Source organism: Equus asinus, chromosome 3 (assembly GCF_041296235.1).
Source record: "Equus asinus isolate D_3611 breed Donkey chromosome 3, EquAss-T2T_v2, whole genome shotgun sequence".
Lineage (NCBI taxonomy): Eukaryota > Metazoa > Chordata > Mammalia > Perissodactyla > Equidae > Equus > Equus asinus.
The window spans coordinates 158358736-158371165 of NC_091792.1; the positions used below are offsets into that span (position 1 = coordinate 158358736).

The 12430-nt window shown below is 48.4% G+C and overlaps 1 protein-coding gene across 7 annotated transcripts in view; it reads left to right on the top strand.

The window, feature by feature from the left end:
- The window catches only part of SH3TC1 (SH3 domain and tetratricopeptide repeats 1), a 63477-nt gene that overhangs the window by 35673 nt on the left and 15374 nt on the right, over positions 1-12430 (top strand). For all 7 annotated transcript variants that reach the window (XM_070506323.1, XM_070506322.1, XM_070506326.1 and 4 more), the window contains exons 10-11: positions 9314-9447; positions 10495-10536. In XM_070506323.1, coding sequence (XP_070362424.1) covers positions 9314-9447; positions 10495-10536 — 176 coding nt within the window. The remainder of the gene's footprint in view (positions 1-9313; positions 9448-10494; positions 10537-12430) is intronic.

The window sequence follows — 12430 nt, forward strand, 5'->3', positions numbered from 1 at the left end:
GGGAACCCTGCCCATCCCCAGATTCCGGTGACAAACCTGGACGTTGTCCTAACGGGTTCCCCCACCCTTCCTCCTCGTCATCAATGAGTGTGCTCCCACATCTGTCCCCAGGGCTGGGCCCGGCCTGGGCTGCCATCCCCTGCTCCCCAGGCCCGACTTCAGCTTCGCATCTGGACTGCTCCTGTCCTTCCTCCAAGTACGGCCAGTGGTTGTTCTCAGAAATACCAAGTGGTCCGTGTGCACCAGTGTCCTGGGGCAGCTGTGACAAGGCACCACGCCCTGGGGCTTCAAACTACAGACGTGTGCTCTCTCGCAGTCTGGAGGCCGGAAGTGCAAAATCAAGGCGTCAATAAGGCCGAGCTCCCTCCGGGCTCTAGGGGAGGGGCCTTCCTTGTCTCTTGGGTTTCCGGGGGTCTCCAGGCGCTGCTGGGCTTAGGGCTGTGTCCCCAGTCTCTGCCTCCATCTTCAGACGGCCTTCTCCCTGTGGGTCTGCGTGTCCCCCCCTCTTCCTACAGAGACACCAGTCGTTGGGTTTAGGGCTTCTGTAGGACTTCATCTTAACTTAACTAATTACATCTGCAAAGGGCCCTTTTTTTAAAAAAAATTTTTTTTTATTAAGATTATGATAGTTTACAAACTTGTGAGATTTCAGTTGTACATTATTGTCAGTCATGTTGTGGGTACACCACTTCACCCTTTGTGCCCTCCCCCACCCCCCCTTTCCCTTGGTAACCACCGATCAGATCTCCTTGTCTATGTTAACTTCCACCTATGAGTGGAGTCATACAGAGTTCGTCTTTCTCTGTCTGGCTTATCTCACTTAACATAATACCCTCGAGGTCCATCCATGTTGTTGCGAATGGGACGATTTTGTCCTTTTTTATGGCTGAGTAGTATTCCATTGTGTGTATATACCATATCTTCTTTATCCAGTCGTCAGTTTCTGGGCACTTAGGTTGGTTCCACGTCTTGTCTATTGTAAATAATGCTGCAATGAACATAGGGGTGCACGGGACTCTTGGAATTGCTGATTTCAGTTTCTTAGGATAGATACCCAGTAGTGGGATGGCTGGGTCATAAGGTATTTCTATTTTTAACTTTTTGAGAAATCTCCATACTGTTTTCCATAGTGGCTGCACCAGTGTGCATTCCCACCAACAGTGTATGAGGGTTCCTTTTTCTCCACAACCTCTCCAACATTTGTCACTTTTTGTTTTGGTTATTTTTGCCATTCTAACAGGTGTAAGGTGATATCTTAGTGTAGTTTTGATTTGCATTTCCCTGATGATTAGGGATGATGAGCATCTTTTCATGTGTCTACTGGCCATCCTTATATCTTCTTTGGGGAAATGTCTGTTTATGTCCCCTGACTGTTTTTTGATCGGGTTGTTTGATTTTTTGTTGTTGAGCTGTGTGAGTTCTTTATATATTATGGAGATTAACCCTTTGTCGGATAAGTAGCTTGTAAATATTTTTTCCCAATTAGTGGGCTGTTTTTTTGTTTCAATCCTGTTTTCCCTTGCCTTGAAGAAGCTCTTTAGTCTGATGAAGTCCCATTTGTTTATTCTTTCTATTGTTTCCCTCATCTGAGGAGTTATGGTGTCAGAAGATTCTTTTGAAACTGATGTCAAAGAGGGTACTGCCTATATTCTCTTCTAGAAGACTTATTGTTTCAGGCCTAATCTTTAGGTCTTTGATCCATTTTGAGTTTATTTTTGTGAATGGTGAAAAAGAATGGTCAATTTTCATTCTTTTACATGTGACTTTCCAGTTTTCCCAGCACCATTTGTTGAAAAGACTTTCTTTTCTCCATTGTAGGCCCTCAGCTCCTTTGTCAGAGATTAGCTGTCCATAGATGTGTGGTTTTATTTCTGGGCTTTCAATTCTGTTCCATTGATCTGTGCACCTGTTTTTGTACCAGTACCATGCTGTTTTGATTACTGTAGCTTTGTAGTATGTTTTGAAGTCAGGGATTGTGATGCCTCCCGTTTTGTTCTTTTTTCTCAGGATTGCTTTAGCAATTCGGGGTCTTTTGTTGCCCCATATGAATTTTAGGATTCTTTGTTCAATTTCTGTAAAGAATGTCATTGGGATTCTGATTGGGATGGCGTTGAATCTGTAGATTGCTTTAGGTAGTACGGACATTTTAACTATGTTTATTCTTCCAATCCATGTACATGGAATGTCTTTCCATCTCCTTTGTCGTCATCAATTTCTTTCAAGAAAATCTTGTAGTTTTCATTGTATAAATCTTTCACTTCCTTGGTTAAATTTACCCCAGGGTATTTTATTCTTTTTGTTGCGATTGTGAATGGGATTGAGTTCTTGAGTTCTTTTTCTGTTAGTTCATTGTTAGCATATAGAAATGCTACTGATTTATGTATGTTGATTTTATACCCTGCAACTTTGCTGTAGCTGTTGATTGTTTCTAATAGTTTTCCTATGGATTCTTTGGGGTTTTCTATATATAAGATCATGTCATCTGCAAACAGTGAGAGTTTTACTTCTTCATTGCCTGTTTGGATTTGTTTTATTTCTTTTTCCTGCCGAATTGCTTTGGCCAACACCTCCAGTTCTATGTTGAATAAGAGTGGTGAAAGTGGGCACCCTTGTCTTGTTCTGTTCTCAGAGGGACGGCTTTCAGCTTTTGTCCGTTGAGTATGATGTTGGCTGTGGGCTTGTCATATATGGCCTTTATTATGTTGAGGTACTTTCCTTCTATACCCATTTTATTGAGGGTTTTTATCATAAATGGATGCTGGATCTTGTCAAATGCTTTCTCTGCATCTATTGAGATGATCATGTGGTTTTTGTTTCTCATTTTGTTAATGTAGTGTATCATGTTGATTGACTTGTGGATGTTGAACCATCCCTGTGTCCCTGGTATAAATCCCACTTGATCATGGTGTATAATCTTTTTGATGTATTGCTGTATTCGGTTTGCCAGAATTCTGTTGAGGATTTTTGCATCTATGTTCATCAGTGATAGTGGCCTGTAGTTTCCTTCTTTGTGTTGTGCTTGTCAGGTTTGGGGATCAGGGTGATGTTGGCTTCATAGAATGTGTTAGGGAGTGCTCCATCTTCCTCTATTTTCTGAAATAGTTTGAGAAGGATAGGTATTAAATCTTCTTTGAATGTTTGGTAGAATTCTCTAGAGAAGCCGTCTGGTCCTGGACTCTTATTTTTGGGGAGGTTTTTGATTACTGTTTCTATTTCTTTACTTGTGATTGGTCTATTCGGATTCTCTATTTCTTCCTGATTCAGTTTGGGGAGTTGTAAGAGTCTAGGAATTTACCCATTTCTTCTAGGTTGTTCAATTTGTTGGCATATAGTTTTTCATAGTATTCTCTTATGATCCCTTGTATTTCTTTAGTATCTATTGTGATTTCTCCTCTCTCATTTCTAATTTTATTTATTTGAGACTTCTCTCTTTTTTTTAGTGAGTCTGGCTAAGGGTTTGTCGATTTTGTTAATTTTTTTGAAGAACCAACTCTTTGTTTCATTGATCCTTTCTACTGTCTTTTTTGTTTCAATATCGTTTATTTCTGCTCTAATTTCTATTATTTCCCTCCTTCTACTGATTTTGGGCTTTGTTTGTTCTTCTTTTTCTAATTCTGTTAGGTGTCGTTTGAGCTTGCTTATTTGACATTTTTCTTGTTTATTGAGGGGAGCCTGTATTGCAATGAATTTCCCTCTTAGGATTGCTTTTGCTGCCTCCCAAATGAGTTGGTATGGTGTGTTTTCATTTTCATTTGTCTCCAGGTAATATTTGATTTCTTCTTTAATTTCTTCAATAATCCATTGTTTGTTCAGTAGCATGTTATTTAGTCTCCACATTTTTGCCCCTTTCCCAGCTTTATTCTTGTAGTTTATTTCTAGTTTCATAGCATTATGATCAGAAAAGATGCTTGATATTATTTCAACCCTCTTGAATTTATTGACGCTTGCTTTGTTTCCCCAGATATGGTCTATCCTTGAGAATGTTCCGTGCATACTTGAGAAGAATGTGTAACCTGCTGTTTTTGGATGAAGTGTTCTCTATATATCTATTAAGTCCATCTGGTCTAATTTTTCATTTCATTCTATAATTTCCTTGTTGATTTTCTTTCTGGATGATCTATCCATTGCTGTTAATGGGGTGTTGAGGTCCCCTATTATTATTGTATTGTTGTTGATGTCTCCTTTTAGTTCTGTTAAGAGTTGCTTTACAAATTTTGGTGCTCCTGTGTTGGGTGTGTATATATTTATAAGTGTTATGTCATCTTGGTGGAGTGCCCCTCTTTGTCTTTCTTTATCTGTTTTACTTTGAAGTCTACTTTGTCTGATATTAGTATAGTGACACCTGCTTTCTTTTGTTCATTATTATCTTGGAGTATTGTCTTCCATCCCTTCACTCTGAGTCTGTGTTTGTCTTTGGGGCTGAGGTGTGTTTCCTGGAGGCAGCATATTGTTGGGTCTTGTTCTTTGATCCATCCTGCCACTCTGTGTCTTTTGATTGGAGAGTTCAATCCATTTACATTTAGAATGATTATTGAAATGTGGGGGCCTACCACTACCATTTTATTGCTTGTTTTCCGATTCTCTTGCATTTCCTTTGTTTCTCGTCCCATGATTTTTGGACTACTAATTCAGGTAGATAAAATTCTGTATTGGCTTTCTTCTTACTTGTAATTTGTGTCTTTATTCTTGTTATTTGTTTAGTGGTTACCAGGTGGTTTGTATAAAACGTGTCATAGATGAGATAGTCCATTTTCTGATAGCCTCTTATTTCCTTAAATTAAAATGTTCCATCCCTTTTCTCTTCCCCTTCTAGGTTGTTGTTAGATTTTTTTTTCTCTTTTTTCTTGCGTTGCGAGTTTGTGGTTAAAATGACAGGGTTATATTTATTCTTGGTGTTTCCCTTCCTTTTATCTTTAATGTTTTATTTAACTTTTGCTAACCTGTTCTGATGGAGAGCTGCTACTTTCTGTTATTGTCCTTCTACTTATCTCCTTTGCTCTGGGTTTTGTAGCCCCTTTCCTTTTTTTAATTTTTCAGGTATGAGGGTCTTCCTGAGCATTTCTTGAAGAGGAGGTCTTGTGGCAATGAACTCCCTTAACTTTTGTTTATCTGGGAAAGTTTTTATTTCTCCATCATATTTGAAGGTTATTTTTGCTGGGTGGAGTATTCTTGGCTGCAGGTTTTTATCCTTCAGAGTTTTGAATATATCAGTCCGCTCTCTTCTAGCCTGTAAGGTATCTGTTGAGAAATCTGCTGATAGCCTTATGGGGGTTCCTTTGTAGGTTATTTTCTTCTGCCTGGCTGCCCTTAGTATTTCCTCTTTGTCGTTGACTTTTGCTAGCTTCACTACTGTATGCCTTGGGGTTTGTCTTCTTACACTGATAAAGTTTGGAGAGCTATTAGCTTCTGTCACATGAAGTTCCATCTCTCTCCCCAGGTTTGGAAGGTTCTCAGCCATTATTTCTTTGAACAGGCTTTCTGAGCCCTTCTCCTTCTCTTCTCTCTCTGGTATACCTATAATCCTTACGTTGCATCTCCTAATTGAGTCAGATAATTCTCAGAGAGTTTCTTCATTTCTTTTTAGTCTTAGTTCTCTCTCCTCCTCTGTCTGCAGAATTTCTATATTTCTATCCTCCAAATTGCTAATTCTGTCCTCCATATTATCGACCCTACTGTTCAGAGAGTCCAGGTTTTTCTTAATCTCCTCCATTGTGTTCTTCATCTCCAGTATTTCTGATTGGTTCTTCTTTATAGTATCAAGCTCTTTTGTGACATTTCTCCTGAACTCGTTGAGTTGTCTATCTGTATTCTCTTTTAATTCGTTGAGTTTTTTAATAATGGCTGTTTTGAATTCATCATCATTTAGGTTATAGATTTCATTGTCTTTGGGATTGTTTTCTGGGTACTTGTCATTTTCCTTCTGTTCTGGAGATTTGATATATTTTTTCATACTGCTTGATGGCATGGATTTGTGCCTCCACATAGAGATAGAGTTTGGTTACTGCTTCCACTTGTTTCTACTGGTGAGGGGGAGGGAGCAGCTGTTTAGACTGCACCAACCAGGAACCCTGTCAGCTGTTGCTACCTGGACCTGGGCCCCTCCTTGTAGTCACAGTGGTCCTGTGGGGTCCCTCGTCAGCTGTGGGGGCAATCGCAAGGGGGCTTCAGGCTACTGGTGCCTAGTGTTGCAGACCACCTAGACATGCTCCCTCCTTGGGGTCTGCAGTGGTGTTACGGGCTTTCCCAGCAGCTAGGAGCGGGATCACCTATATTCACAGCTCTGTCACTGTCAGAGCCCACAAGATCTCCCTTGTCCACTATAGGTCACAGCAGAGCTATTGGTATCTTCTGCAGTCTGTGGTTAGCTCACCTAGCTGTGCTACTTTTGCCCCAGGGCCTTCCAGCTTTGTGGTTGCCAGGAGGGGCCTCTCCACTAGTGCTGCGCAGAGGCTTCACTGAGGCTGCTGTGAGACTGTAGAGTTTCCCCCTGGGCCACGGAGCCGGGCTGCTGGAGCTCCACCAAGCCCCAGTCCTCTCCCCTGGGATCTCTGGGAGCCCCTTGCCTGCTCTGGGACACAGCCGGAGTCCGTGAGTCCAGTGGCAGCTGGCGGGCTGCTGCCCTGCCCGGGATTCTCCTCTTCGGGACCCTCCTGGCATTCTGAATGCTGGGTGGGGCCTCTCCACTAATGGCGAGTAGAGGCTTTCCCTGCTGCCAGTGCAGGACCCTGGAGTTTCCCCCTGGGCCATGGAGCTGGGTTGCTGGAGCTCCACCCAGCCCCCGACCACGCCCATGGGATCTCTGGGTTGCAAAGGCCCCTTTTTGAACAAGATTACCTTCTGAGGTCCCAGGTGGACACGAGTTTTGGGAGACACTATTCTACCCAGTATACCATGCCACTCCCCTTGATAAATTCCTTCAAAGCTTCCGGGCCTGGCCTTCAAGGCCCCCCCACGACTCAGGCCCTGGTGACCCCCGATTTCAAGGGCCACCACTAACTGTCAGTTCACTGTGTAAGTCCAGATATGTGGGTGGGCTCTATGCTTCTAGAATGACTCTGGGTTGACGTGTGCGCCCCCTGCATGAGATGTCCTCCATCCCGCTGGCCCGTTTTCCTAGGGACTCTCACTGGCCCCTGAGTCCCGTCTCCAGCAGCTCATCCCCAGCAATGCTCTCCCTGGCCCTGGTCCTCTCCCCGTGTGACCCCCCCCCGTCACCCGCTGATGACATGCCTGCTCCTGTCCCATCGGCGGAATGCTGAGGGAGGGCTGTCTGGGCACCTCCGTGTCCCCACTGCCCAGCCCTGGGCAGCAGCAGGCGGTCTTGGGAGAGTGGCTAGCGAGCACAGCTGTGTTCTGGACCTTCCATTGGTAGGACCTCAATCAAGGAGCCTGGAGAACGTCAGTGTGTAGAACGGACCCTTTACTGGGCCAGCTCCCGCCCACGAGTGTGAGGCGCTCGTCCCCAGGGGCCTCTCCGGCACTGACATCCTGCCTCGTTCTTGGCTGGCGCTGCAACAGACCAGCACTTTCCAGACCACATCTCAGAGGCCGCTTTGGCCTCGTGACGCGTCCAGCGGTCATTTTGTTCCCTCGTTTAAGTGTCTCTGCCGGTGCCCCTTGCACCTGTTCGCAGTTAGAGGCTGGCTAGGCCTGGATGCTGAGAGCGGCAGTTAGGCCAGGGTTTCCCAAAGTGTGTTCCCTCCCAACCTCTGTCACAAACTTCATCATGCTCACGTGGGTGGAGAAGTGCTCTCCACGTGCCCTAGTTGGTGGTCCGCAGGGATCCCAGTGCCAAGAAGGCATCTGACGTCTAAAACGTCTTTTTTCCCCCTTGAAATGTGTTTCCACACTTACTCGACCTGCAGAATCCTTTTTTCACACAACCCTATTAGCTGGTGTTCTGTGGAACCCTCTTGGGGGATCCTCGGTCTAGGCAATTTCTCCATCTCCAGGGAGATCACCACTTCTCGGCAGATGGCTGGGGCCCATGTGACTTAAATATGTCTTGAAATCACCAAGGGTCTGAGCTGGAGTTGCTGTGGGTTGAGCTAGTCTGTTCCCCTCCCTTAACCCAGAAGGGTGACAGGGCCCAGTGCCATTGATCTTGATGACAGCTGGGGAAGCCCTAACGGCTTCCTGCGTTCACTCAACAAACGTTTCCTCAACATCTTTCCTCTTTTAGACCCTGGGTCTTCGTCTTTTGTTTAATGAACAACCTGCTGGCTATTCTTTTTTCTTTAACTGTATTTTGACATAATTTCAGATGTAGGAAAATTTGCAAGAAGAGCCTAGAGTTCCTGTATATCCTTCACTCAGATTGCCCCAATGTTTGCATGTTGTGACATTTGGTTTCTCCTTTTTTCTCTCTGACTTCTATTTTTTTCTAAACCCTTTGACTGTAAGTTGCAAACATCATGCCCTTTTACCCCTAAATAACGCACTGTGTGTTTCCTAAAACCAGGATGTCCACTTGCACGACCACAGCACACCTGTCAAAATCAGGAAATTGACGTCGACACGGTGTTGTGGTCTGCAGACCTTTCTCAGATTTTGCCGGGGCCACAGTGATGCCCTCGACAGCCAAAGAAAAGTCCAGACCATGTTACCAGTTTCTTTAGTTTTGTCTCCTTAATCTGAAACAGTTCCTCAGTCTCTGTTTTTTCTGACACTGACATTCTTGAAGAAGACAGGTCTGTTGTTTTCTAGAATGTTGAATGCCACAAGCCGCTCTAAGTTTTTCTTTAACTTCTCAAAATAGCTTCTCTAAGTTCCAAAGTACGTTTCAAAGTTCCCTGTTATGCTGGTGACTTAGTCCTATGAGCGAAACTTGCCCCCTCCCTCCCTCCCTCCCTCTTCCCCACTGACCCTGCCTGTTTCCCTCTCCCTCACTGTATGGAGCACGTGGGGGCCCTGTGTTCCTGTTGGGCGCCGGGGGAAGCAGAGGTTGTATGAGGAAACGGGATCTTACCGTGTCGTGGGATCGATTCTGCCTGCAGCTGCCACAGCCAGCCTCACATGGGAAGGGACATACGAGGTGGGGCTTTGCAGCCCACCCAGGAGCTCATCCTCCCAGGCTGCTGTGACCCGCTGAGTCTGTCACAACCTCTCCCGCTCCTGGGCATCTGCCTTTGGCCAGACGAGGCCTCCTTGGGGGCAGGGTTTGGTTTTTTATTTGTTATCTTGGTGTTTTCGTTTCTGGGTACAGAGTGGGTGCACAGGGACTGTCTGTCAAATGAGGGAAGGGAAATGGTCTGACTGTGAATTATTTGCCCTGGAAACAAGCCATCTTAAATAACGCACTTTATCTTTCCAGGTTGGAAGATGCGATTTTTCTCAATGAGGAAGAAAGGTCATTCTTCAACAACGAAGGGCACTTTTCAGAGGAGGACGCCAGGCAGTTGCTGGGCAAGACGTCCAGCAGGGACGTGTGCACTGTGTACAGCTTGGGTAGGTGTGGGTGCTGTGGGTGGGCGGGAGGCCCTTGCGCCGGCTGTGGGGCATCCCAGGACCTGTGGCTGATCGCATCCTCAGCCGATCGTTCAGGACAGGTTGTTGGGCAGAGTCCTGGAGGACGACGAAAGGTTTGGAGCCAGCTGCTTTCCTGTGGGGTGAACCCACTGCTATTCCATCGACTCCATGAGGCCGCTGCCTCAGTCGGCCTCACCCACATGGGCTTCTGCGAGTTTTTGCTGCCTGGTCAGTGGGACGTGGACTAGTTTTGGCTTCCATCCACCATGCACAGCAGCCGCCCTTTCCCTTTGGGAACGCTCTGCTTCCTCCATCAGTCGACAGTAGTGAATGCCGGCCACTGGGCACTTGAAGGTCCTCTGACAGATGCTGTCGCTGCGTCCGGGGCATGGAGGGGGTGCAGACAGGCCAGACACAGCGAGAGGAGTAGGCAAGGGGCCAGGGAGACTCAGAAAGTGGCCCCAAGCCTCCCTGCTATCTGAGGATGGGGTCTTAGCACCGACTCCAGGCGCCAGCCTAAGACCATCTGCTCGGCCGGAATGGTGGCGGGGTGGAGCTAGTGGTCCTGGTTCTGTGTCAACCAGCACTGGTGGGGCCTGCTCCGGCCTGGCCCAATGCCCATTGTGACAGCCTGGGTAAGAGTGACATTTCTCCCCGTCAAAGACGAGGACCCCGGGCCCCTGCAGCTGTGATCTGGCCTGGGTTGCCTGGCCACTAGGGGGCCAGGGCTGGCCCCCAGGGCTGCTACCTCCTAAAGACGATGCTGTTCCCTTTTCACCTCAACACCCCTGAACTCAGGAAGGAGCTCTCTGAGGGCTGCAGTGCAAAGCACCCGCGGGAGCATGTCCCTGTCCGCAGGGGGGTAGCAGCAGAAGCCAACCTCTTGTGGGAGGAAGGAGTCTGACCTGGAGGCGGGAGGGTGGAGCAGACCCCGGCAGACGCGGCTTCCCAGACCTTCACTGCCCACTTGACCCGGTCGCAGAGGGCACTGGCCAAGGGTGATGCCTTTCATCTCCCTCTTTTCAGACCAATTAGAAGAAGCTGAGTTTGAGCAGCCAGAAGAACACGGTAGGTTCCCCGACACAGGCGGGCTCCTCTGGCCATGGGACTGGGCCTCGGGGTGATGCTGGGCGAGGCGTCACTCTTCAGGGGGGAGGGCTTAGGGGGAGCCCACCTGGGAGGGGAGGTTGGGTGAGTGGAGATGAAGGTCCCCTCCCCAGCAGCAGTGGGTCTCCAGCAAATGTGCCAGCCTCCCGCACTGTCCCTGCTATGGTGGGCTATCCCCTCCATTGCCTGAGCCCATCACCGGCCCTCCCACACCGTCCCCGCTAAGGTGGGCCATCCCCTCCATTGCCTGAGCCCATGCCTGGTCCTGCACTGTCCCTGCTAAGGTGGGGCGTCCCCTCCATTACCTGAGCCCACGCCTGGTCCTGCACTGTCCCTGCTAAGGTGGGGCGTCCCCTCCATTACCTGAGCCCATGCCTTGCCCTGCACTGTCCCTGCTAAGGTGGGGCATCCCCTCCATTACCTGAGCCCATGCCTTGCCCTGCACTGTCCCTGCTAAGGTGGGGCGTCCCCTCCATTACCTGAGCCCATGCCTTGCCCTGCACTGTCCCTGCTAAAGTGGGGCATCCCCTCCATTGCCCGAGCCCATGCCCGGCCTTGGGTTCCTGTCATGCAACCTAAAGCAGCGGAACTCTGCCTCATGCTCAGCTTTGGAGAGCTGAGGCTGGTGCAGGGGAGGCTGAATTTGGAGACTTACGTTGGAGAAGCCCCTGGAGGGTCTGCTCCTTCCCCCGGGTGCTGGTTCCAGGAGGCCCCTCCTCCTCCCTTCATACCTCCTTCTCTTCCTCCCACAGAGGGTCTGCATCGGGGAGGTCCTGGGGGTGAGAATCTCGAGGACTCTTTGAGATTCCCTGGGATGGGGTCCAGCTACGCACCAACAGGGGAGGCCACGTTGGGATGTCTGGGAGGAGGCCAGGAGAGGAGGCCTGGAACCCGCCTCCGGCCCCAGGGCTGTTCAGGGCCCTCCCCCCTCCCTGGCCCTCTGCTGGGTGGGGACAGGGAAGGACGCTGCAGGCTTGCCCCCGACCCTGAGAATTTCACACCCTGCCCAGTCCCCCAGCACAGGCTCCTCCTGGGGTCAGGCGGCTGCTTGACACTGGCAGCCTGGCCTGGAGAGGCACCTCAGCTGGTCTGACGTGGGTCAAGTCGGACATGCACTGCTAAACCGTGTCTGATGTTTTTAATTCCCAGACTTTGCAGACTAATCAGGAGACAGTTCTGAACTTTTTTACACGTGAACTCGAAACAAGAGAGGCTTCAGATCCTGGCTCTTTCCTTCCAAACAAATTCCTTTTAGGCTCGTGTTTTCCCAGCAGGAAGTGTAGCTTGTTTGCTCCTCGAGGCTGGACCTACTTTTGGGGACAGACTCCAAGCAAAGCCAACAGTCGGGAAGCAGGCAGTGTGGACGGCACAGCACAGATGCCCCTAGATTCTCCAGCACTTTTTTTTAACACTTTAGTAACCGTGGGCCTCAGATTCTCAAACCGGCCAGGAGGAGGGTGGAGACCAGGAGTCTGGGGACCATTCCCATTTCCCTGGAAAGGGCCCCAGGCCAGAGCTGGGCAGATGGACACCGCGTCATGTTCCTCCTCAGCGGCTGGTTTGACCCATTCTGTAGGGGGCTTTGCCGCTCAGGCTGATCAATAGCTCTGATTGGCTGTTGATGACGTCATGGGATCCTGCAGCTGGCTGGAGAGTGCCAGGTGCTGACGGTCAGACGTAGGCGGTGGTAGCAGTCAATGTGGACATGTCCCGTTAAGTGGCTTTGATTCTTTCTAAAGGGAAAAGGAATCTCAGAATGATCACTGAGCTGTGACACATAAGGTCCCCTGAAACTGTGCCTTCCACAGGGGAAGAATGGGGAAAGGAGGGGTGCTTGGTTATTTGGTCAAACTGA